We start from the raw sequence: 24,986 nt of genomic DNA on the forward strand, positions 1-24,986 counted from the left end.
TTTTTTTAGATACTTATAATAAAAAATTTTTATTAAGAAAAACTTTATTATATAAATGTATTATTCATTTAATAATAATAATTTATTTATTTATTTTTTACATTAAACTTAATATATCATTATATTTACTGTATTAAAAATATAGAATTATAAACTTTTTTATTATTTAATAAATAATTAATAAAGTTAATTATGGTAATTTAATATTTATTTTCTTGTTAATGTTGACATTTACTTATTAAAAAAAAAAAAAATTATAATTTTATATTTTTTGAAAAAATAAAAAAATATATATATATATTTTTAATTTTCTAATAATTCTTAAATTACAATATTTTTATATATTAATTTATTTATTAAAAATTTTTAAAATTTTATGTGTTTAAATTTAAATATTATACCTATATATTTAAGTTTTTTTTTAAAAAAATATATTGCCATTTCTTGTTATTTTTTTATTTATTTTGTTAATTCCATTGTTATTCTAAAAGATTATATTGTATAAATAATTAAGAATTTTAACTTTAAAAGTTTAAATTTAATTTTGTAATTCATATATTTTTTTTTCAAGAATTTTTATTTTTCCCTATTGAAATTATTCAATTATTAATAAATAAGATATTTTAAAAATAAGAAAAAATAGAAAATTTATTTAATTTTAAAAAAAGTTAATATAAAAAAAAATTTAATTTGGTTTAAAAAAATATTTTAATTTTGTATAAATTATTAATTATTCTATATAATTCTAATATGCAATTTTTATAATAATAAAGATAAAAATTAAAATATATTTATATATAAAATACTAAATCACTTAATATAAATATATTTTAAATATAAGTAATTAAATGATATGGTAAAAATTATATAAAACAAAATTTATATTATCTTTTATATTTAAAAATAATTCTTAAAAAAAAATTGTAATATTATATAAATTTTGAAGAAAAAAATTTATATTATTTATTTATTATATAATAATATAAAAACAATAATATATCAAATAAAAAAAAATCACAATAATATATATTTATAATTATACTTAAAATCGGAAAAAGTAAAAGAAATGTTATAATAAGTTAAAAAGAAAATAATAATATTATTTATTGTAATAAAAGAAAAAAATATAATAAAATTTTTTATAATTTTTGTATTGATAAATATATATATAAATATATATATATATATATATATATATATATTTATATTTAAATATATATATATTTTTATTTATTATAAAAATATAAAAAAAAAAACTTTAAAATGCTTCTTAGAAACGTCTATAGAAATTCTTATCATAATTAATTATTTAATGTCTTCAAGTTTAATTATCATGAAAAAGTAATTGACCATTTCGAAAAGCCTAGAAACGTTGGTTCATTAGATAAAAATTCCAAAAACGTAGGTACAGGTTTAGTAGGAGCTCCTGCATGTGGTGATGTAATGAAATTATAAATTGAAGTAAATGAGGAAAATTAAACTATAGAAAGAGCTGTATTTAAGGTTAATTTTGTTTTTATATAATTTTAAAATAATAATTAAATAGACTTTCGGATGTGGATCTGCAATTGCTAGTAGTTCATATGCGACTGAATTAATAAAAGGTATGTCTTTAGATGATGCTTCTTAAATTAAGAATTCAGGTAAAGAAATATATACATATTTATTTATTCTAATTAAAATAAAGAAATTGCATAATATTTAAAATTACCTCCTGTAAAATTACATTGTTCAATGCTTGCTGAAGATGCAATTAAAAAAGCTGTTAGTGATTATAAATCAAAATAATAAAAAACTGAATAAAAATGAAAAAAATAATATATATTATTAATAAAATAAATTATATATATATATATATATATATATATTTATAATAAGGCATAATTATTTTTATTAGTTTTTTAGCATATAAGGCAATAATCATAAATACTTTTGAAATCTTATTTTTTTATTTAATGCATATTTTAAAAAAATATTGATTTTAAAATATATTAATATGAAATTTTATAGTTTATATAATCTTGTTTTATTTTATTTTTAATAATATAAATAAAAATATTCACATATTTAGTTTATAAATTTAAATTGATGTTAAAAATAATAAAATATTTATATATATAAATATATATATATATATAAATAAATATATAAATAAATATAAAAATATATGTATATATAATTATTTATATATATTTTTATGTTTATATATTTTTTATTTTATATTATATCTATTTATACTATTATAAAACAAAGAATTATTTTGTATTTTTATTACCTTTATATATATTAAAGTTTAATTTAAATTTATTTTAATTATATTTTTTATAACCATAATTATTTTATTTTTTAATAATAAATTATTTTGATTATAATATAAATTATACAAAATAACATTATTTATTATACATAATTACAAACAAATATGAAAGCTAAAATAATTTTTTATTAAACATTCTATTAAAATAATATATATTATAATTAAAAATTTATTCCTTATATAAAATAAATAAAGCTAAGTTATGTATATTTTTACATTCTTTTATTATAACATTTTGTCTATTAAAGATTTGTATTAATTTAAAAAAATAATCAATATTTTAATAATAATAATAATATGCTTTTTTTTTTCTTGAATTCTCAAATTATTTTATTTATAATTAAAAAGCTTTTTATATATATTTTTTACTTAATTTTTAGAATAATTTATTTTTTTCTTTTATTCTTATTTATATTTAACTGTTTTTAAATCATATTTTTTTATGATTATTAAAAATTTTAATCTTTTTAATACTAAGAAAAAAGTACATTATAATAAATTTTTTATATAAAATACACATAAAAATTAAATATTTATAGTAAAAAAGAAGTCATTTAATTTATAATAAAAGAAAAATGCATTTTTAAAGTTAACAAAAATATACAATTTTTTTTTTTTAAAAAAAACAAAAAAAGAAAAAGAAAAAAATAAATAAGAAAGCATTTTCAAATTTAATTTTATTTATTTTTCTAAAAATTTTATTAATTTTTTTTATCATATTTAATAACCCTTAATTCAGGAGAATTAGATTTAATTCTAAATGATTTGCAATTTTTTGTACTTTTAAATACATATTTTTCCAAAAGTTAAACTTCTTTTATAGGTATTTTGTACAAAAAGCTTTAAAGATTATTATTTACTTCATTATTATTTTTTAAATGCATATTTCCTTTTAAATCAGAAACATTTTATCTTAAAGGACTCAAAGAAATAGTTTTTTATGTAAATTCTTAGCTTATTTTTTTAACAGAAAACTTACTTTCTTCAATTTGAATTTTCTAAACTTGTTCTTAATCTATTTATTGGATCATTAATTTCAAAGGTGAAATATCGAATTCATCTTCTTATTTATATGTATATCCAATAAAAGGGAATTTTTTTTTTTATTTGTATGATCATTATTTTACTAAATAAAATCATCTTTATTTTCTTCAAATTTATCAAAATTAGAAATATCTTATTCATTTTTAAGCTTTTTTTATATACAAAAAATTAATAATTTTAATTAAATAAATATAACAAAAAAATATACTTCAGGAGTATAGGGAGGTTATTATTTTCTTATATTTTACCAATCAATACCTTAAAAAAAAGGATGAGCTTTTATTTCTTAAGCACCATTTTTACCTAGTCGATTTTCAGGTTCTTAGATTAATCTTTTTAATAGATCAATTGCACTTTTTGAAATTATTATATCTTAAGGAATAACAAAATTTTTTTTCCAATTCATTATTTTTTAACATGTAGCAGATGGGTCTTGAGAAAAAAAGGAGGATAGCCAATCATCATTTCATATAAAATTATTCCAAAACTCCACCAATCAACTAACTCTGTATATCCTTTTTAACGAAGAATCTCAGGAGCAATATAATCAGGGGTACCTACAGTTGAAAATGCAAGCTTTTTATAGAGTATATATATATATATATATATATATATATATATATATATATATATATATATATATATATATATATATATATATATATAAATATATATATTACTTATCTTTTTGTCAAATTTTAATTTTTTTGTAAAGTTTATTTTCCTTTGTTTTTCAAACAATCAAATTTATCCGAAAGACCATAAATTTTATTTTTTATTTCCTTATTTTAATAAAAATTAATAAGTAAATAATTTATTTAAATTAAAAAAAAAAAAAAATTTCAAAAACTATAATATATTTTTATTTGAAATATAAAATAATAGCAACAATTTTAGCTTATATAAAAAATATATTATTATATTAAACATACTTTTTTATTTTAAAATATATTAATAATTTACCATATATTTACATAAACCAAAATCAGTTAACTTAATATGTCCATTTTTATCTATTAAAATATTATCAGGTTTTAAATCTCTATGTATATAATTCATTTTATGAACAGACTCTATAGATAAAAGTATTTCACTAGCATAAAATTAGCATTCTTATTCCGTTAAGATATCTTTTTTCATAAGAATATTCATTAAATCTTTTTATTTTTTTTTATAAAAAATATATATATAAATATAATTAATTAAATATATAATATAAATATTTCTACTTATAAATAAAAACCTCCTCCTTATAAAAATTCCATAACTAAATATAGAAACTTATTATCTTAAAAAGATGCATATAAATCTACAATCCATGGATTTCCAATAGTCGATAAAACATTTTTTTCAGCCATAATATGATTAATTTAATTTTTGACAAGCATTTCTTTTTTAATCATTTTTTTAATTGCGACAATTCTATTATTTTTTTTATCTTTACAAATTCTGACCTCCCCAAAAGCTCCTCTTCCAATAATTTATAAAGGCTCATAATCTTGACAAGAAATTTTCTATCTTTTTTTTCTTTCATATTTAAATTCTTCTTCGAATATTTTTTTCTCGATTTCTTTTTTTTACTTCTCCTCTATATTATAACTTGATAATTTTTTCTATAATAATTACCATAATTCTTTAAATTCTTTTTCTTTTATTAAGGCTTATGAATATTTTTCTGTGTTTTTATATTTTTTTATTTATAAATATATATATATATATATATATAAATATGTTTTATTTATTTTATATTAAAAACTTTCTATGTATTATTTTGCAGATTCTACTCTATCCTATGTTTTAGAAGAAATCCTTATTTAAGATTGTTATTTTTAATTATTTTTATTTTATTTTTTGTCCTTTTTTTCATTATTACTATTTTTTATTTATTATTCATAGTTCTCTATTGAACTAGAATTAGAATTACTCATTTATATATATAAAAAAATATATATTTTATTTTTTATATAAAAAATAAATATATATTATTTATTTAACGTTTTTTTTATTTATTTATTTTTTTAATAAATAATATAAATAATTACATTTTTATAAAAATATATATATTTATGCTATTTAAATAAAAAAAAATTATTAGCAATAAAATATATAAATTATAATTTTTTATTAAATAAATACTATTATTATTAGTTTATTCTAAAAATAAAATCAATTGAAAAATCTAAAAATGAGTAACTAGAATAAATTTGACTCATTTATAAAAAGTAAAAATATAAAAAAATATAAAAAAAGTATGATTTCATTTATTTTTTGTTTCAAGAATAATAAAATTTATTAATAGACATTTAAATTCTATAAAATGAATTCGAATAATAAAATTTGAATTTTGAAAAGTAAAAAGAACTATTAAAATTAAAATATTTTTAACAAATATAAGAATTAAAGAAGAATAAATAAAAAAAAAAATAACAAAAACTTTAAACCGAATAAAAAAAGTTTTAAACTTAATATAATTAATTTTAGATTTAAGAATGCTCTAATATAAGATAATAAAACTCTAATACTAAATAATAAAACTAATATACATAATAAAAAAAATTAAATAATAAATAATATGACTCAAATAACAAATAATAAGACTAAAATTAATAATAAAAAAATTAATTTGAAAAATCAAACGAATAAAATGAAATTTGCGAAGACTAAAATTAATACTAAATAAATATAAATAAGTTTTAAATATAATAAAACCAGTTTTAATTAGCAAAAAATAAATAGGAAAATCAATTTGAAAAAGAGGAAAATTAAATTAAAAAATAGGAAATTCTTTTATAACCATATGGAAATGAATTATAATAATTTTAAATAGATAGAAATGAGTTTTAAATAGAATAAAATTAATTTCGAAAATATTAAAATAATTAAAATTAATTTTAAAAATATTAAAATCAATAGGAAAGTTAATTCTAAACATAAGAAAATCAACTTTAAAACTAATAAAATAAACTTCAAAAATATAAAAATCAACTTTAAATAGAAAAAAATAAATTATATATAAAAGAAAATTATTTTCATTTAAATCAAAATGAATTATAATATGAAAAAAAAATTAAATAGAATAAAATTAAAATTATAAATACTAAAGCGGATTTTAAAATTATGAAAACGAATAATAAAAAGAAAATAGTAATATGAGTCAAATTCAAGTTATTTAAATTGAAGAATCGGTTGAAAATCCGTTATTATATATATAAGATAATTAGCATAAATCAAAAAAACCTCCGTTATATAATATTAAGAAAAAAATTAAAAAATGCAATAATAAAAGTTAATAAAAATTAATTTAAATAGAATGAAAATCAAAATATTATATTTTCTTAAAAAATTATAATTATTAATATTAATTTTCAATAACTTTAATTTTTCGAATTTTTTTTATTATCACAAAAATATAAAAATTTCATTATTTTTAATTAAAAAAAACAAATAAAAAAATAAATAAATAAAAAATAATTTTATAAAAAATAAAAAAAAGTACGAAAACTGTACTAATAAATAAAATAAACAAATAAAAAAAAAATACATTTTTCAATTAATTTTTTTATTTTTTTCATAATTATAGTAAAAACCAATTAATTTAATGTTATATAAATATTAATTTATTGTCTATTTATATTAAAAAGAAAAAGAAATAATAATATACTTTAAAAGATAAATATTTATTTTATTTTATGTTTGTATCTATATATATTTTAGTTTAAAATTATATTTAATAAAATGTTTTCGGCTTTTTGATTTTATAATTTTTTAAACATATTATTACTTTATTACTTTTAATATTTTATTTATTTAAAAAAAAATCATGTATTGTTTTTATAACTAATTGGTAAACTTATATAATTTAAAATAAAATAAATATCTAAAACTAAATAGTATAAATTAAATCATATTATATTTAATATTAATTTGAAATATATTTATAAATAAATTAATTTATTTGAATAGAAATATAATAAAATATTATTTATATATATTGATTTAAAAAATCAATGAAAAAGAGTAAATATAAATGATTTTATAAAATCTATTTACTATAAATAAGATAGTTATTTAAAATTTCATTATTATAATGAATATCAATAAAAAAAAATTAAAAAATAAAAAACACATAATTAAAAAAATATATATAAATAAAAATACATATATATATAAATATATAGATTAAAAGATAAATATATATATATATATATATATATGAATATATTAATTAAAATTTAATTTAATATAATTAAAGTTTTTAATTTTTTTTTTTAAAAATAATACTAATTTATTTTAATTTTATATAATATAAATTAAAAATATTATAAAGCAATTTATGATAAAATGGTTTGAAAAAATATAATAAAATTGATTTTAAGTTTATATAAATTACTATAAAAAAATTATGATATGAAATTAATAAGTTTAAATATTAATAAATAATTATTATAATTAATATTAATAATTTATTTGAAATAATTCAAAAAATATATATAAAATTTAATAATTAATTTTAATATAGTTATTAATTAAAATAGGAGATTTTAATATATCTAAAAAGAAATTGATTTAATATTAAAAGAAAATATATATATATATATATATATATATATATATATATATATATATATATATATATATATTAAATAGAACCTTTTAAACAAATTTAGGAGTCTATAAAATAAAAGTTAAATTTGATTCAAAATTGCTAAATAGTTAATATTATAAATGTAAAATCATTTAATATTAATATTGAAATTTAATATGGCTATAATTAAGCATATTTAAAAATAAGTAGGAAAAAATTCAAAAGACAGCATTAATAAAATTAAATATTATGTTACATTGTATATATAAGAGAAGAAGTGTGTTATTAATAAAATTATATTTAATTATATTTTTAAAAAATGTATTTAATAAAATTTTAAAATAAAATAAATTATAAATATTTTTTTCAAAATAAACCATAATAATTAAATTGTGTTATAAGAAAAATAAATAATAACTTTAATTTATATTTTTTAAAATAAAAATAAAAAATAAAAATATATATGAATTAAAATTCAAAGCAATGTTACCTAACCCCAAAAGTTGAACGCTAAAATTTTTCATAAAAACATAATTTATTTTTGAATACTCCAAATAGTGAGAATAAAAAATATTCTTCTTAACAATCATCTCGTTCCTCATCTTTCCGTAAAATATATTTTTAAAAGCAACTTAATCATTCATTTACAAGACTTCCCTAGCAACCTTCTATGCAAGAAATTTAATTTATAAATTTTAATCCTTAAAAATACGTATGTAGTTAATTAAATGAAGATGATGTTGTTAAAATAAAAAGATGTTTTGATAGATGGGATATGGATTAGAATGGAATATTAACTCCTAATGAAGTTAAATAGGGTTTATAAGATAATTCATTTAATATAGATCCGAATTATTTGTATTAAACTTTAATCGAATTTGATCAGGATGAAATTGGGGGATTAAATTTTGATGAATTCATTAAATTACTTGCATAACCACCTATTACTTAAGTTATTAGAAATGTATTTAATTAGTTTGATAGATAAAAAAAAGGATATATTAGTGTTGTTGATTTAAAAAATATTACTAAGTAATTAAAAATTGTCGAATAGGATTCTGATTTGGAAAATATTATATAATAAATAGGAAATGATGGAAAAATTACTTTTTAATAATTTTATTAAATAATAATTCAAGACGAAAAATTTTAAAAATGAGAAAAAATAAATAAATAAATTATTAATATTTGAATATATATACATTTATATATTTTTTTTTTAAAAAAAAATAAATATATAAAAATATATTAAATGTTTTTCAATGTATATTAATAATAGCTTCTAAAGGATTAACTGTATTTAATTATTAAGTGACTTATTCTTAACTAATAACTTTATTTTCAGTACTTAATAATTTATGATCTTTCCAATATTCATAAGTATATATCTCATTATATAGATTAATTTATTAATTCTTATCTTATTCATCTAAAGAAAATGTTATCTCTTTTAATAATTAAATAGGTGATAATTCAAAATCTTCTTATTCAATTAATTAAATTTAATGTTATTTTAATAAAAAGTTTCCTGCAAAACCCATTGCATTTACAGAAATTCCGTTTTTAGTTTTTTCTTGAGATCTCAAAACACAAAGCATAAAATTATTAGTAACAATAATATTATAATCATTTATTATTTCTTATTTATCATTTATATTATTTAATTTCATCATAATATCAATATATACATTATATAAATATTTTCCATAATCTTCTAAACTTTATTCTTCTTTAAGTTCATCCAAAACTTTAATGATATGTTTAAATTCAAATTTCAAGTAACATAGACTACTACTGCCTTTAACATGTTTAACTTTTTTATTTAAAATATTTATTATAGGTGAATCTTATAAAGCCATTTATGGAACAACTTATAAATGTTTATGTTATTAACTAGCTCCTGCATTAATTCCTGAATTAAAAAAAATATATCCTTATAAACATTATAAAACCTTTAAACGAAAAAAAAATGAAAAAAAAGATAAATATATATATATATATATATATATATATATATATATATATATATATATATATATATATAATAATACAATATATGAAGCTTCAAAATCTTACTCTTAAATTAGACTTCTTTAATATTGATATTCTTTTGTAATAATAAGCATATGATTAGGATAAACTGCAAATTTATTAAAAATTAATCTATGTGTATCTGTTAATTCTTATACATATAAACCTTCTTCGAAGGGAGGTAAAAAGGGATTTGCTGTTACTCCTGATTTTATTGAAGTTGGTTTATTTTCGAGATTTTAAAGAATGTTAAAATTAAAGTTTATGGAATTATCTGATATTTTTTTCTTTTCTCAATTTTAATTTATTATAGATTTTATTTTGGTATTAATTATTTATATTTTATAATATTATGTCGTATTTATATTAAAGTGGATAATACTATATATATTTATTTTTTATATATAATTTTCATTAGTATTTTATTATTATTTACAATTCTTTAGAAATACCTGTAATATATAAATGTAGATCCCAAACTTATTATCGAGCCACCAATAAAAAAAGCAAATATTTTAAAAAATTAGCTGTTTACTTTTGGTTTATTTAATCTAAATAATAATTAACCATTTTTTTGTTATTTATGTAAATATATTAATAATGAATATTAAATAATTTAATTTTAATTAAAAAAATTAAAGATATTTTTATTTATAATATAAATATAAATAAAAATATAAATATATATATATATATATATATATAAATATATATATATTTATTTATATATATAATCATTATAAATATATTTTTATATAATAAATTATTAAATTGTCTAAAAAAAAATATATTATTTTCTTCTTTGAAAAAAATAAAAACAAAAATATTAAGAAAAATATTTACATAATAAAATAAAAGGATAAAAAAAATAAAAAAAAAAATCAGAAAAAATACTAATCAATCAAAATCATTTAAATTAATTTATTTTTATTATTATATTTCTTATTTATTTTATTATTAATTATCATTATTTTTCCTAAAAGATTCTAAATAAATTTATTTAGCCTGCTATATACTAAATTTTTGATTTCTATTTTTATTTAAACACTATTAAAACTATATAAATAGTTAAAAATTATTTAATTATCCACATTAAATAATTTAATTTTATAAATATTCTTCCATTAATTTATTTTTATCATTTTCAATATTATCTTAATTAAAAAAAAAAATTAATTAATTTTAGAATATTCTTATTTATTTTTGGAAAATTCTTAACTATTTTTAGAAAATTCTTAATTAAATTTAGAACTTTCTTCCTAATTATTTTCACTTTTTGTAGAAATAGTAGGACTACACTCCCTATTAACCCCATTTTCTTCTTATATAATTTCCTAAAAATTTTCATCCTGAATTACTTCCAAACGATTTTCCTAAAAATTTCCTTCTTTAAAAAACTCTAAAATTTATTCAAAATTTATTCGATTTTTTTCATCAATTTGTAACATTTTAGAAATTAAATTTTACCATTTTATATTCACATTAGTATTTTCAGGAAATGTTAAATCTTTTTTTAATATATTATCCAATAATTCAAAATATCCTGAGCCTTACCAAGCTTTTTTTTAATATAAAATTTCATAAAAAATCATTCTTTTAAAAAAATAAAAATAATAAAATTCAAATAAATATTTTTATAAATAAAAAAACCCCATAGACCAAATATCAGTTTTTGAAGAATAATTTTATTTTTATAAAATTTAAGGCGACATATATGAAGGAGTCCCAACAAAAGATAATAAAACAGGATCATTCATTTCTTCTACAACTTTAGAAAAACCAAAATCTGCTATTTTTATAACATTATTATGTAAAAGAATATTTTCAGGTTTTATGTCTCTATGTACAATATTATTTTAATATAAACATTAATATCCATCTATCATTTATTTAATTAAATTTAAAGCATTTATTTCTTTTATATTTTTCATTTTTTTAATGTAATTTTCAAGGTTTCCTTCATTACAATACTCTACTATAATATATAAATTTCTTTCAGTCCTATATTTAAATGAAAAATATATTAAGAAAAAAAAAATATATATATATATATATATATATATATATATATATTTGTATATATATCTATAAATATTTTGCATATATATTTTTATATATATTTTTAAATATATTATAATAAATAAAGCTTTTTTTGTTTTTTAAAATAATTATTTTTTCGAATTTTATTTTTACTTATATACAAGTATATTTTATACATTTTTAAAAAAAATAAAAATTATTTAAGGACTTTGTAACTTAATATAATTATACAATATTATTATGATTTAAAATTTGCATGCTTTTTATTTCATTTTTTAATGCCGGAATTATTTTCTCAGGTTTGTTTTAAATTTTCTAATGGAATTATTTTACGGCTACCTATCTATTTAATTTAGTGTCTTTACCTTCATATACACTTCCAAAAGTACCTTTACCTAGTATTTTATCAAGATAAATTTAATAATTTTGAATATTTTTGATATTTTTTTTATTCATTTTTTTATAATTAAAAATATTTATTTATTTTTTTAAATATATATGTATATATATAATATAAATATATATTTTAAAGTTTAATATTTTATTTTTTTAGCTATATTTATTTTTAATTACGCATTATATTTTATTTTTATAACAAAAAAGAACATATCTATATAATATGTTATTATATAAATTTTTTATTCATTATTATATTATTCATTTTTATTTTTTATTTTAATTATCTTTAAAATTAAAAAATTAATTTTATCAAATAATTATTTATTAATTATATTAATTTCAATTTTATTTAAAAATGTATGTACAATATGTAACTATTTAATTCAAAATAATTTTAAAATAAAAAATAATAAAATAATATATAATATGATGTTCTTATAATTTATTATATTTACTAACTTATTATTATATTAAATTTTTAATTAATAGAATATTAAATATTGTTTTATAGGTAAAGTAAAATAATAATACATATATTTAATAAAATATTTTTTAAAAATTTAATTGATTTTTTATATTAACATATAATATATCAAATTAAGTTCTTTTTATATCCTTTAAAAATAACTTAAATAATTTTTATAAATGCTAAATATTTTTTTAAAATATAATATAAATATTTATTTAAAATAAAATAATATAGATATATATAAAATATAAATATAAAAAATTATATATATAAATAATTATTTAAAATATTAATAATATCTTTTTAATACTTTATAATTCAGCATTTATAATTTTTTTAAATATATTTTAAAATATTATAAAATTAATATTACTAATATTAAAATAATTATTAATATTAATATTTATTTTATTTTATTATATATTTTCTATTAATATATATATATTTTTTTTTAAATAAAAATGTTTTAAATTATAATACCTTTATTAATTCTTATTATAACATTATTAATTTTCTTTAAATAATTTTTTTTACGAAAAAATACTGATAAGCTTAAATCATTTATAGATAATGGTTTTATAAGATTATAAGAATATCGTTAAAATATTTTTAACGACTAAATAAACCATAAAGATGAACTTTATACAATAAAACAATTTAAAAAAAACTATCCAGATGCAAAAGGTTATGTATGTTACGTCGGCCCAAACAATAAATTTCCATATGTAGCTGTATGTGATCCTTAAATAATAAACGAGTTTATGTGCGAAAAGGATCATTTTTATGAAAGGGATACTGAATATTCATATGTATCTAGGATTTTGGGAAAAAGTATTATTTTTGATAAAAATGAAATTTGGAAATAAAAAAGGAAAGTTTATTCATAAGTTTTGTAGTTTTCTTAATAATAATAATAAGTAAATAAAGTCGAAGAAATAACAAGAAGAAATTTATCTTAATTTCAAAACATATAATAAAACGTATAAATACTAAATAATTTAGAAGAAATTCTAGGCGAATGGGCTTTGTTTTTATTTTTTGGAAAAAATTCATGCGATTAAAATATATTAAATTAATTAAATATACAATACAATTAAACAAGAAATGCTATAAGAATATTAAATATGGAAGATTTAGCTAAAAGTATTATTCCTTTTAAACAAATTATATAAAATTTATTAATAAAAACTGCAAATGATATTATTTCAAATAATTTTTAACCAGATGATTCAAATAATAATACTTTAGTTTGGTAAATAATATATTTAATATTAATAAATATTCATTTTATAATTATACATATATATATATTACATTTTTATTTATATTTTTATATAGGTATCTTTTAAAAAGTGATTTAAATTTTTTATAAAAATCTGAAAATATAGACTCTATATGTTAAGATATTATCATATTTTTTTTTGCTGGTAGAGATACTACCGCACACACTCTTTAAATGTTATTTTATTATATGTTAATACATCCTGAATATAAGTAAAAAGTAAAAGATGAAATATCGGATTTAAAAAATTCCTATACAATCTAAAATTTTAATAAATTAATATTTTTAGAGTATTGTATAAAAGAAACATTAAGACATTATGGACCTACTACCACTATATTACCCAAAATATCTATTAAAGATCATTATTTGGGCCCCATTTTAGTCAAAAAGGGGACTTTATTATCACTTGCGTCCACTGAATTACACTATGACCCTAATTATTTTGAAAATCCGCACGAGTTTAAACCAGAAAGATGGGCTGATGAGAAAGTTAAAAAAGCTGAAAAACATATATTTATGCCTTTTTCTTTTGGATCACATAAATGCTTAGGAGATAAATTAGCTTTTCCAATAATCAAAATTATATATATATTACTTAATGATATATTTGAAGTTAATTTATCAAAAAATTATAAACATATACTTGTGACTTAAATTTAATATATGCCTTTATAAAATATTACATTAGACTTAAAAAGAGTTTTATGAAAAAAAAAACTAATATATATTTATTAAAATAATAAAGGTAAAGTAATTTGAAAAAAATAAAAATAAAAAATAGAGATAATATAGATAATATGTTTAGCTTATCAAGGAATAATTATTTAAATAAAGAAAAAAATAAATATATATATATTTATTAAATTCGGTATTTTTTTGAAAAAATAAAATATTGATTTTATTAATATATAAAAAATTAATTAATATTTTACAAATTAAAATAAAAAAAATAAAATATATATATATATTTTTATTTAAAAAATAAAAAATACAATTAAAATATAATAAAAGAAAATAAATATATAATAAAATAAAAAGAAAAATAAAATAAAAAAATGTCGTATAATACATTTGCACACGACGGATTTTTCGGTTGGCTAAATAATTATAAAAGAAAATATTTAAAATTTGTTTTTGATGTAGGAGAGCGTCCACCATATCCAATAATTAATTCAAACGCAACTTTTGTTGATGTAGTTGATAATTTTAATTTTGCTGATTTTGGTATTATTTTTACATGTACTGTTTTAGGTAAAATACGAATATTTAAAAAATAATATAAAAATAAAAAATAATTTTATATATATATATAAAAATATATTTTATATTTATATTTATATATATATACATATATTTATATTTGTAAATTTTTTTAGGATTTCCTTTTTCTAGATATGCATGTAGATCTTTAAATCATGAATCTTTATATCTTAAAAGATATATGTTTTCAACTGCATGGACAGCTATGATAAGTTATGGCTTTTTATATGCTTTTGCTAATTCTTATAATAGATTAAACGGATTTGTTGATAATGGTTTAAGATGGAAAAGAAAAGAAAAAATACTTATCAAATATGATTTTACAAGTGAATACGAAAAGTCAAGTATTTTTGGATTTTTCAGACTTAGGGAAGTTAATGAATAATGATTTTATTATTAAATAAAATATATTTTTTTTAAAGTATTAATATGGGAATTTGCAACGTATTTTTTTTTTTTAAAAAAAAATAGGCAAATATTTTTTTTTATATAAAGTTCTTTAATTATTTTTTTTAAAAATAAAAAAATTTCAATTTCAAATGGTTTTTAATTATTAGTCTTTAATATTTTCTAAAAGATATACATATATATATAAATATATATTAACATATATAAATTTATAAATATGTATGTATTTTTTTTTTATATATGAAAAATAAAATAAATCAAATAAAAATTATAAACTTTTAATAAAATAATACAGTAATTAAATAAAGTAGTATAATTAAAAATTTACAGAAATAAATCTATAAAAAATTAAAAATTTCTAAAATATAAAATTTTATTTAATTAAAAATATTAATCTTATTCTAACATATATCAGTATTTAATAAATAAACTATTTGTATTACTTTTAAAAAAAATATTTTAATTTTTATATTTTTTTTTTTTTTAAAAATTAATTAAAGAAAAGCATAATATCAATTTTTAAAAAGCACATTCAATTATTATTAAATAAAATAATAAAAGTTATAAATATAAATATGAAAGTGATATATATATATATAATTAATTTAATTATTAATAGAAATAATTACAAATTAAAATAATATAATATATTTTCTTTATAATTATTTTTTTTTAATTTTTTATTTTTTATACTTTGTTTTTATTATTTTTTTAATTTATAATCGAGATTTTATATTTTATTTTTAAGATAAATAAATATTTTTTTATATGTGCTAAATTTATTTTTAAGAGTAAAATCAAATGTATTTAATATTTTAAAAACAATTTTTTAAAGTTTAATTTTTATAATTTATAATTTTTAGATTTTGATGTAAATATTTATAATATTATTAATAATTTAAAATAAATTATAGACATTATGTCAATGTCTTTGTACTTTTTAAATATAAAATATATTTTTATGATTTATTTTAATTTAATTTTTTGCGGAAAGTAAATATGAAATTTAAATAATAGAATAATTTTTTAGAACTTAATATATAAAAATAAAAACTCTTGTTTGGACAAAAAAAATATTAGAAAATATAAATAAATTTAAGATGCTTAGATTTTATTTTTTATAAATAAAAATTTAATTACAAAAATATAAATTATTTAAAATTTTATATATTTTTTATTATCTTATTAATTTTTGTATTTTAAATATATATGAATTTGATAAAATACATATTGAATTAAAAACTTTAATAAATATATTTAGCAATATATAAAATAATTATGTTTAAAATATAGAGAATTTAATAATATAAATAGGTATTTAATAAATAATTATTTTATATAATTTTAATAAATAATGTTTAATATATATATAAATATATATATATTTCTAAAAAAAAAAAATTTTTTATTTATATTAAAATAATTTATTTATTTATAAAATATTTGTTTAATTAAATATTATTTATTAAATTATTATTTATTTATTTAAAAATAAAAAACTAAAAAAATGATTCCTCCGAGGTTTGAACTCGGGACCTTCAGTGTGTTAGACTAACGTGATAACCACTACACTAAGGAATCAGTTACAATAAAGTTATTAGTCTTAAAAAATATAACGATTATTTTTGTTTAATAAAATAAATAAGTAAAAAAAAATATTAAATATATATATATATATTTATATATATATATAATGATTTTTTTAATTTTAATTTAAACTTAAATTAAAAAGGTATATAATTTTCTAATAACATTTTGTTTTAATAATTTTATATATAAAATTCTAATATATTTTAAGCTATACTTCAAATTTTTCAATTTCTTTTTAAATTAGTATTTATTATTAAATTATAAAATTGATTATAAAAATATAATATAAAACTAACATATGTTAAAATATAATAATTATTTAATCTTAATAAATATAAAGTTTATATATTTAAAATTGTAGAAATTTATTTAAAAAAAGATTATATATATATAGTTATATTTAATACAAAAAAAAATATTAATATAATTATTTAAATAATAAAATAAAAAATATCATTTTTTGAAAAAAAACTCTTTTATTTTATTTTATTATTCTTCTAATTCAAATTTTAATTTCTCATTTTCTTTATTTTTATTATCTATCAAATTTTTCAAATAATTATATTTTTTTATTGTTTATTAAATTTTTTATTTACAATTTTATTCAACTTCATTTTAATTATATAAATAATTTTCAATTTATACCTATAAATCAAAAATAATTCTATTTTTACCATTTATTTCTTCATTAAGTTAATTTTTTTGAATAACAATTTATTAAATTTCCTATTCAAATTAATAATTTTACTCTTTTAATTTACATTCCTGTATTTTAAATTATTTTATTTATTCATCTTTTTATTCAATTATTTATTTTAACTAATCAATCTCATTTTTTTAATAATTCAATTAGCTTAAAATATTAATCTCTTTTATCCTCAAATGTTCTATTTATCCATTTTATTAAGTATATTATATTTTTAATTATTCTATTTCTTTATTTTAATTATTTAAACAATTCTACAATCTTTTCTGTTCTTCTTCAGTTGAAAATAGTTTAATGTATTCAATTTCTAATTTATTATATTTTTCTTACTAAACTAAAAATTCTTAATTTAAATGAAAAATTTTCTCGTCTTTTTAATGAATTTCAAAATGAATTTTTTTAATATTTTCTTACATTTACATAAGTTAATATTATTAAGAATTCTTAAAATTTTCACAATTTCTAATTGTTTTTTCTTAGTTTTCGATTTTATTTTACATTTCTAAAAGCTCTATTTTGTGTTTTTAAATTAAATTGTTACCTTGATTGTTATTTTAATTTATTTTTTCTTAAAATTCATTTATTTTTTAAATATAATTCTACTCTTATATATTTTTTTCTGCTAAACATTATTCCTTTTATAATATTTATTTTTAAATTTCCTAAATTTATTAACTTTATAAAGTGCATTTTTAAACTAAAGATTAATATTCTTACTAAAATAAATCCTTTTACGATATTTAAATCTATAAAAAAGATATTTTATGTTCTAAATCTTATATATATAATTGATTTTAAGACTCTTTTTCCTTCAAATGCTTATTTTCCACTAAAATTTATCCTATATTAGCGTTTGAAATATTCGAAATGTCCCTTTTTTATTCTAAAATTTAACATTTTTTTTAAAAGATTCCAATTCATATTTTAAATTCTCATCATTTTTTACAGACTAAATATGTTGTTTGAAATTTTCATCATAATGCTGTTTTTTTATTAATTAATTAAGAATTTATGTATGAGTTTTTTAATTTTACTATTATTTTTATTATTATTGTTATTATATTTAATATTTTTAATGCGAATTTTTCTATAAGGAATTATTAGTTTGTACATAAATTTAAGAAAATGATTTTTAATGTGATTTTGGATTTGAATAATGAATAATTTCTGAGTTTTTTTTACTTACACGAGCTGTTAAAGCCCTTATATTTTGATCATCGAAATTATTCAATTAATAAATTTTCATATATAATAATTTATTTATATATTATTTTGTTTGCTTTTTATTGTTTATTTATAAATTTATTTACTTTAATATATATTTAAAAATTTTGTTTTTATCAATTTAAAAACATTTTATTTTAATATAAATGACATGACAAACTTTATATTAATGCAATTTCTATTTAAGGAGTGTCTTTATTTAATATATTATTCCATTCAAAATTATTTTGGTATTTGAAAATTTTCAAGATATCATTAAAATCATTGCTCATTTAAATATTTATAATATTCATTTTAAGTAAATTAATAATAACTCTATATATAAAATTCCATCCTTCAAAAAGCAATCCATTAATTAATATATACTAATAAAAATTATATTTATATATATATATATATATATATATATATTATATTTATATATTTATATTAAAAAAAATTTATACATATAATATAAAACTTAACAAATATATATTAAAAATTATATTTTAATAAATATTTATTATAAAATTTTAACATACGGAATTTTATAAAGGAATAATAGTTGTTAATAATTTTGTAATCCAATCTTGTATTAAATTTTAAATCTATACATCAAATTTACTCAATAGAATTAATATTTCTGGACAATGAATCATAACTAGGCTTTCTATAATTTTCTAATGTCTATTAAAATCAGGGTTTTTTTTTTTAATAATTCTTCTAATCTTAATTATCCTGTTAAATGCATTAGTATTTATAAACAGTGTTTTTCTTCTCCATGCCATAATAAATGTGCTATAATATATGTAAATCCTTCAAAATAACCTAAATAATAATAATAATTTTTTTTTAAAAAAAATAAATACCTATATTGGGATTCTCATTTATATACTTTATATAAATATTTAAAAAAGTTTATTAAATAGTTTAATTTCTAAAAAATTCATTATTTTAAAATGTATTTTATATATCTTTTTAAATTTAACTTAAAATTTTACTATCTATTTAATTACTAAAACTATAATAATCCCTTTAGTTACCTCCAACAATTTCTATCCATTTTATCATTTTACTACATGATTAATTAGAGTATAGATTATTATCACATAAACAATTTTTCCTTTATTATTATTTTTATTTTTTATTATTTATACTAATAGAATTTTGTATTTCTTCTTATTAAAATGCCTTTGGTATATTTTTTTTATATTTTCCTTCAAAATTAGTATTTTCATATATATTTTCTGTCATATATATATTATTTCTAACACTTACTTTCTAACTTCCTGAATTTAAATCATTATTAGAAAGCATTTATTTTGTTTCACATGATAATAATCTATTTATATTTGTACTCATTTAACATGTATTTGTTTATTCCTAAGGAACAGAATAGTCCTCATCTTTATCTTTTTCAGGGCTTTAATTTGCTGTTTAAAATTTGCATTTTTTTTAATTTTCTAGTTGTTCTTTGTAAGTTTTTATTTCTTTTCGAGATATATATGATGAATAATTTGGTACTTTTACTCCTTGTTTATTTTAATATAGCTATTTTTGATTTATTATTTGTATATTTTCCTTATTAAATTTTTGTAGGCTTATTTTTGATGTTTAATTATCATTTTTTATTGTATCTAATACAATAGATTATTTTGAAAAAATTCGTGCAAAAGAATTCTTGCTATTCATTAAATAATTTGTTTTATGATAAAGTTTTTAAAAAATACTATTAATAATTTATAAAAGTAAAAAAAATTGTTTTATAATTTAAAAAAAATAAAAAAAGTTTTAATTAATTGTATAATTTATATATTAAAACAAAAAATAATATTAATATTAATTTTTATTAAATAAAATTAATATAAATATTTATATAAAATATAATAAATAATTATTTTAATATTTAAATATTAAAAAAATATATAAAAAAAATAATAATAATAAGTATAAAATTAAAAATTTGAAAAACGATATAAAAATTAAAAATTCAAATTATATTAATTATTTCTTCTTTTAAAAAAGTATTTTTTATAAATTTTATTATTATTTTTAATATAATGAAAATAAAAAATAAGTTGAAAATAATTTTTTTTAATAATGAATGTAAATAAAAATATTTTATTTTATGATGAATATTCTTTTTTTTATATTAAAATATATTTTATAATATAAAAAATATATATAAAAATATATATATATATATTTTATATATATATTTATATTTATTTTAAGGATATATATTTATACTTTTCTACATTTATATTAATTCAATATTATTATACATATATATAATTATAATTATAAATTTATACTATAGTAATTTTAAATTACTCCTCATTTAATATACTATTAATCATTCTATATATTTTTTTTTATTTTTTTAAAAATAGATGATTTTAATTTATAAATGATAGCAAAAAGTATTATATAGACATATAAACACATATTTAAATATAATTATAAATATACATATTTTTTTTTTTATATATATAAATGTATACATTTATATTTATATTTGAATAATCAAAATCTATTTGATAATAATAATTTTTAATTTTTTATATATATAAAAAATTTTTAATGTAAATATTTTATTATTTATAATAATAAATTATATTAAAAAATAATAAATATTAGTTTAAAATTATTCTTTTATTCATTTATATTTTGTAATAAATCTTTTTTAAATTTACTTAAAAATAATATATTTTAAATAGTTAAATATGATATTAAATCTTTTATTTATTTATTATTTTTAATCATATTATTTATGTAAATAAATTAAAAAAATATTAATCATATAAATATATATATATATATATATTAAATTATTTTTATATTTATAAATAATAAAAGACAAAAATTATTATAAAAATATTTTATTTTTTTTAATTAAAATTTTTTTATTTAATTTATTAAAAATAATATAATTTTATCTATTACTTTTTTTCTTTGTTTCTTCACTTTTTTTGTTAATAGAAAAGAAATTTAAAAAGAAATACAATTTATTTTATATTTAAAGTATTAATTTTTTTTTTAATTTTTATGATTTTTTATTAAAATTTATTAATAAAATAATCATAAAATCTAAATAAAAACCAAACATTTCCATTAATAAATAATTTGTATATATAAAATATACATTAATCAGTAAAAATAAATAAATAAAGTAGATTCAATTTTTTTTATTTTATAAATATATATTTACTATTATATAAATACATTATTTTAATATTAATCGAAAAAAAAATAAAAAAAAATACAAAAAAAATAAAAATATATATAATTAAATCAATTAAAAATAAATTGTAAAAAAAACATAAACAAAAATAATAAAATAAATGCCAAGAAAATAGAAATAAATCCCAAGAAGTGATAATAATTTAGACCTTAAATCTTAATAAAATACAAATATTTTAAATCTACTTTTGAATCAGTTTAATAGTTCAAATACACTCTAAAATCTCAGAAACATTAAAAGTACTAATAATTTAGAAAATCAATAATAAAATCAATATCAAACATATTTATAATAATAGGATTAATTGACCTTTTTATTAAATTAATAGCAAAAATAATAACAATATCAGAAAATTTAATAATTAGAACAATAATAATTATAATAAAATTATATGCAAATATTATAAAAATAATTGATAATGCAATAATAATAGAAATAATAATAATCTTAATAATAATAATAATAATAATAATAATAATAATAGTAATAATAATAATAATAAATGTTATATCCTTCTTCTAGATTATTAGATAATATAGGATTTCATTCATATCCTTAATAATAACTAATAAATTACTAAATATTGCCAACTTTTAATTTATAAAATTTATATTAATAGTCTTAATAATAATTGTAAGTATTATAAAATAAATAAAATATATAATAATAATAATAATAATAGTAGCCTTAAGATATATTATTAATTTAGGAAAAAAATAAAACTAGAATATTCCTTATCAGTTAATATTAAAATAATAAAAAGAATAGGAACTAAAAGAAATGTTAAATTTTTTAGTTGAAAATATGCACAATGTAAGCACTCAGGTTATTTTTTAATAAAAAAATGAATTTAAATATTTATCTTAAGAAGATTTAAATATTTTTGATAATATAGTTCATAAATATTAATTCACAAAAAAAACAAAGGAAGAAATGATCAAATTTATATTAAGAAAATGCTTTAAATTCCTAAAAAATAAACTAAAATAAGAAGATATTATTATGTCTCAAAAAGACATAGACATTCTATTTACTAAAAAATACTTTACAGACCAAAAAGAAATCTAAAATTAACTTCTTTTAATAGAAAGTGAAGTTAATCTAGATAAAAAAAAGAATTTAATTCAGAAAATATTCTAGAAGAAAAAGATGAAGAAAATAATGATAATTTAAATTATACATCATGTGAAAATATTGAAATTATAAATAAATTTATGCCTTTTTAAAAAAAAAGCAAAAATAAAACTATGAATAACTCGTTTCTTAAAATGATTTTTAAAAGTGAATTATTTGCAAGCGATTATAAAGAATATTTAAGTAATTATTATTTTTTATAAAAAGTTAAATATATAAATAGATATATCTATTTTATAGATTATTTTAAAAAGATAAAAATATATATATATATATAAAATATATATATATTATATATATTTATATATATATATTAATTAAAAAATATTCTTTTATATATATTAATTTCAAGTATTTTTAACCCTAAATAAAAATAGATAAATTTTAAGAACTTGCAGTAATTGAAAATTAATAAAAAACTGAAAAATGTGTAAAAAATTTACTTGAATTTATTGAAAATAGGCAATATAATGTAAAAAATAATTTTTTATTTTTTTTTTATTAAAAAATATTTTTTTAGAAAATATAATCATATTAAAGACTTCCTTGGCTTTAAATTTGGCTTGTCGAAACTGAAAAACTTGCAATTAAAATTTCAGCTTATGCAAATGAAAATATTAAACAAAAAATAATAGGTACTACTGAAAATAATTTTTTAAAAAAAATGAAAGTTTCTTAAGTAATTCCTATTTAAGCAAAATTACCTTCGAAATTTAAAACTATGTAAAGTTAATTAAATGAAAATGATGAATAAAATTAATAAACTTAAGAAAAAAAAGGAGATGAAGAATAAAAAAATTGAGGAATGTATAATAATAAAAAATAAAAATATATCTAAAACCTAAATATAATATTAATTATATAGTATTTTTTTTTTTATTAAATAAAAAAAAAGAGAAAATTAAAAATAAAGTTAAATATATTATATATAAAATTTATGTTTTAAAAAAAAATTATTTGAATTAATAATATATATTTTTTATAAAATTGAAAAAATAAAAATATTTAAAATAAAATCAAAGAAATTTTAAATTAAAAAAAAACTTATTTTTTATTAATTTAATATATATATATATATATATTATTTCATATTTAATCATTAAAATCTTAGAAAATCAAAAAAAAATTATATAATTAAAACAGTTAAAAAAAAAAATTGCATTATTAATTTTTTTATATAATAATTTATAATATATACATTAAAATATAACATTTTTAATAATATATATAATTTATAAATTTTTTAAATATAATAAAAATATAAAATAATT

General features: G+C 13.5%; 4 protein-coding genes and 1 non-coding gene across 5 annotated transcripts, besides 82 other annotated features; 2 read left to right on the plus strand and 3 right to left on the minus strand. All coding sequences in view use genetic code 6, as the record gives it.

The window, feature by feature from the left end:
* Positions 1-240: 240 nt before the first annotated feature.
* Positions 241-305: a microsatellite.
* Positions 306-672: 367 nt separating this feature from the next.
* Positions 673-723: a microsatellite.
* A 437-nt stretch (positions 724-1,160) lies between these two features.
* Positions 1,161-1,224: a microsatellite.
* Positions 1,225-1,263: 39 nt separating this feature from the next.
* IMG5_011920 (iron sulfur cluster assembly protein mitochondrial precursor, putative) lies at positions 1,264-1,809 on the plus strand (the record flags this gene model as incomplete). The annotated part of the gene is made up of 3 exons (XM_004039682.1): positions 1,264-1,494; positions 1,547-1,643; positions 1,688-1,809. 3 exons carry the CDS (start codon positions 1,264-1,266, stop codon positions 1,807-1,809), a joined length of 450 nt encoding a protein of 149 aa, XP_004039730.1.
* Positions 1,810-1,841: 32 nt separating this feature from the next.
* Positions 1,842-1,873: a microsatellite.
* Positions 1,874-2,100: 227 nt separating this feature from the next.
* Positions 2,101-2,193: a microsatellite.
* Positions 2,106-2,193: a microsatellite.
* Positions 2,165-2,224: a microsatellite.
* Positions 2,180-2,223: a microsatellite.
* Positions 2,183-2,228: a microsatellite.
* A 1,535-nt stretch (positions 2,229-3,763) lies between these two features.
* On the minus strand, positions 3,764-5,289 carry IMG5_011930 (protein kinase domain protein; the record flags this gene model as incomplete). Its single annotated transcript, XM_004039683.1, has 4 exons — positions 3,764-3,918; positions 4,294-4,518; positions 4,605-5,036; positions 5,118-5,289. The coding sequence occupies 4 exons, from the start codon at positions 5,287-5,289 to the stop codon at positions 3,764-3,766; spliced, it is 984 nt and encodes a 327-aa protein (XP_004039731.1).
* Positions 3,950-4,038: a microsatellite.
* Positions 4,042-4,084: a microsatellite.
* Positions 4,540-4,584: a microsatellite.
* Positions 5,288-5,354: a microsatellite.
* A 231-nt stretch (positions 5,355-5,585) lies between these two features.
* Positions 5,586-5,610: a microsatellite.
* A 173-nt stretch (positions 5,611-5,783) lies between these two features.
* Positions 5,784-5,823: a microsatellite.
* A 30-nt stretch (positions 5,824-5,853) lies between these two features.
* Positions 5,854-5,913: a microsatellite.
* Positions 5,861-5,983: a microsatellite.
* Positions 5,879-5,971: a microsatellite.
* Positions 5,984-6,034: 51 nt separating the features above from the next.
* Positions 6,035-6,079: a microsatellite.
* Positions 6,080-6,091: 12 nt separating this feature from the next.
* Positions 6,092-6,143: a microsatellite.
* A 68-nt stretch (positions 6,144-6,211) lies between these two features.
* Positions 6,212-6,268: a microsatellite.
* Positions 6,269-6,286: 18 nt separating this feature from the next.
* Positions 6,287-6,364: a microsatellite.
* A 430-nt stretch (positions 6,365-6,794) lies between these two features.
* Positions 6,795-6,829: a microsatellite.
* Positions 6,795-6,848: a microsatellite.
* Positions 6,849-7,260: 412 nt separating this feature from the next.
* Positions 7,261-7,314: a microsatellite.
* A 162-nt stretch (positions 7,315-7,476) lies between these two features.
* Positions 7,477-7,532: a microsatellite.
* Positions 7,488-7,528: a microsatellite.
* Positions 7,500-7,575: a microsatellite.
* Positions 7,576-7,773: 198 nt separating this feature from the next.
* Positions 7,774-7,828: a microsatellite.
* Positions 7,787-7,825: a microsatellite.
* Positions 7,829-7,943: 115 nt separating the features above from the next.
* Positions 7,944-8,001: a microsatellite.
* Positions 8,002-8,381: 380 nt separating this feature from the next.
* Positions 8,382-8,406: a microsatellite.
* A 1,165-nt stretch (positions 8,407-9,571) lies between these two features.
* Positions 9,572-9,619: a microsatellite.
* Positions 9,620-9,931: 312 nt separating this feature from the next.
* Positions 9,932-9,990: a microsatellite.
* A 639-nt stretch (positions 9,991-10,629) lies between these two features.
* Positions 10,630-10,710: a microsatellite.
* Positions 10,633-10,726: a microsatellite.
* A 148-nt stretch (positions 10,727-10,874) lies between these two features.
* IMG5_011940 (hypothetical protein) lies at positions 10,875-12,473 on the minus strand (the record flags this gene model as incomplete). The annotated part of the gene is made up of 4 exons (XM_004039684.1): positions 10,875-10,918; positions 11,344-11,570; positions 11,628-11,978; positions 12,226-12,473. The coding sequence occupies 4 exons, from the start codon at positions 12,471-12,473 to the stop codon at positions 10,875-10,877; spliced, it is 870 nt and encodes a 289-aa protein (XP_004039732.1).
* Positions 10,897-10,950: a microsatellite.
* Positions 11,150-11,228: a microsatellite.
* Positions 12,015-12,072: a microsatellite.
* Positions 12,016-12,110: a microsatellite.
* An 80-nt stretch (positions 12,474-12,553) lies between the features above and the next one.
* Positions 12,554-12,610: a microsatellite.
* A 161-nt stretch (positions 12,611-12,771) lies between these two features.
* On the plus strand, positions 12,772-15,896 carry IMG5_011950 (hypothetical protein; the record flags this gene model as incomplete). Its single annotated transcript, XM_004039685.1, has 7 exons — positions 12,772-12,786; positions 12,906-12,927; positions 13,561-13,716; positions 14,110-14,137; positions 14,224-14,237; positions 15,209-15,421; positions 15,547-15,896. 7 exons carry the CDS (start codon positions 12,772-12,774, stop codon positions 15,816-15,818), a joined length of 720 nt encoding a protein of 239 aa, XP_004039733.1. The 3' UTR covers positions 15,819-15,896.
* Positions 13,066-13,143: a microsatellite.
* Positions 13,084-13,163: a microsatellite.
* Positions 13,106-13,166: a microsatellite.
* Positions 13,261-13,326: a microsatellite.
* Positions 13,273-13,340: a microsatellite.
* Positions 13,357-13,397: a microsatellite.
* Positions 15,155-15,223: a microsatellite.
* Positions 15,156-15,223: a microsatellite.
* Positions 15,166-15,206: a microsatellite.
* Positions 15,447-15,498: a microsatellite.
* Positions 15,458-15,504: a microsatellite.
* Positions 15,469-15,530: a microsatellite.
* A 119-nt stretch (positions 15,897-16,015) lies between the features above and the next one.
* Positions 16,016-16,057: a microsatellite.
* A 324-nt stretch (positions 16,058-16,381) lies between these two features.
* Positions 16,382-16,438: a microsatellite.
* A 43-nt stretch (positions 16,439-16,481) lies between these two features.
* Positions 16,482-16,551: a microsatellite.
* Positions 16,494-16,552: a microsatellite.
* A 575-nt stretch (positions 16,553-17,127) lies between these two features.
* Positions 17,128-17,167: a microsatellite.
* Positions 17,156-17,202: a microsatellite.
* A 30-nt stretch (positions 17,203-17,232) lies between these two features.
* Positions 17,233-17,275: a microsatellite.
* Positions 17,243-17,329: a microsatellite.
* Positions 17,264-17,320: a microsatellite.
* A 17-nt stretch (positions 17,330-17,346) lies between the features above and the next one.
* IMG5_011960 lies at positions 17,347-17,419 on the minus strand. The gene has a single exon. It is a non-coding gene; the product is annotated as a tRNA-Val (tRNA).
* Positions 17,420-17,500: 81 nt separating this feature from the next.
* Positions 17,501-17,531: a microsatellite.
* Positions 17,532-18,228: 697 nt separating this feature from the next.
* Positions 18,229-18,280: a microsatellite.
* A 1,454-nt stretch (positions 18,281-19,734) lies between these two features.
* Positions 19,735-19,788: a microsatellite.
* Positions 19,789-21,161: 1,373 nt separating this feature from the next.
* Positions 21,162-21,239: a microsatellite.
* Positions 21,240-21,448: 209 nt separating this feature from the next.
* Positions 21,449-21,505: a microsatellite.
* A 1-nt stretch (position 21,506) lies between these two features.
* Positions 21,507-21,536: a microsatellite.
* Positions 21,516-21,562: a microsatellite.
* Positions 21,528-21,564: a microsatellite.
* Positions 21,528-21,586: a microsatellite.
* A 345-nt stretch (positions 21,587-21,931) lies between these two features.
* Positions 21,932-21,985: a microsatellite.
* Positions 21,986-22,203: 218 nt separating this feature from the next.
* Positions 22,204-22,263: a microsatellite.
* Positions 22,264-22,581: 318 nt separating this feature from the next.
* Positions 22,582-22,617: a microsatellite.
* A 54-nt stretch (positions 22,618-22,671) lies between these two features.
* Positions 22,672-22,712: a microsatellite.
* A 244-nt stretch (positions 22,713-22,956) lies between these two features.
* Positions 22,957-23,005: a microsatellite.
* Positions 23,004-23,083: a microsatellite.
* An 889-nt stretch (positions 23,084-23,972) lies between these two features.
* Positions 23,973-24,028: a microsatellite.
* Positions 23,976-24,029: a microsatellite.
* Positions 23,976-24,033: a microsatellite.
* Positions 23,980-24,022: a microsatellite.
* Positions 24,034-24,897: 864 nt separating the features above from the next.
* Positions 24,898-24,980: a microsatellite.
* Positions 24,981-24,986: the final 6 nt, after the last annotated feature.

The sequence above is a fragment of the Ichthyophthirius multifiliis genome (genome assembly GCF_000220395.1).
Source record: "Ichthyophthirius multifiliis unplaced genomic scaffold scaff_1120509249561, whole genome shotgun sequence".
Classification (NCBI taxonomy): Eukaryota; Ciliophora; class Oligohymenophorea; order Hymenostomatida; genus Ichthyophthirius; species Ichthyophthirius multifiliis.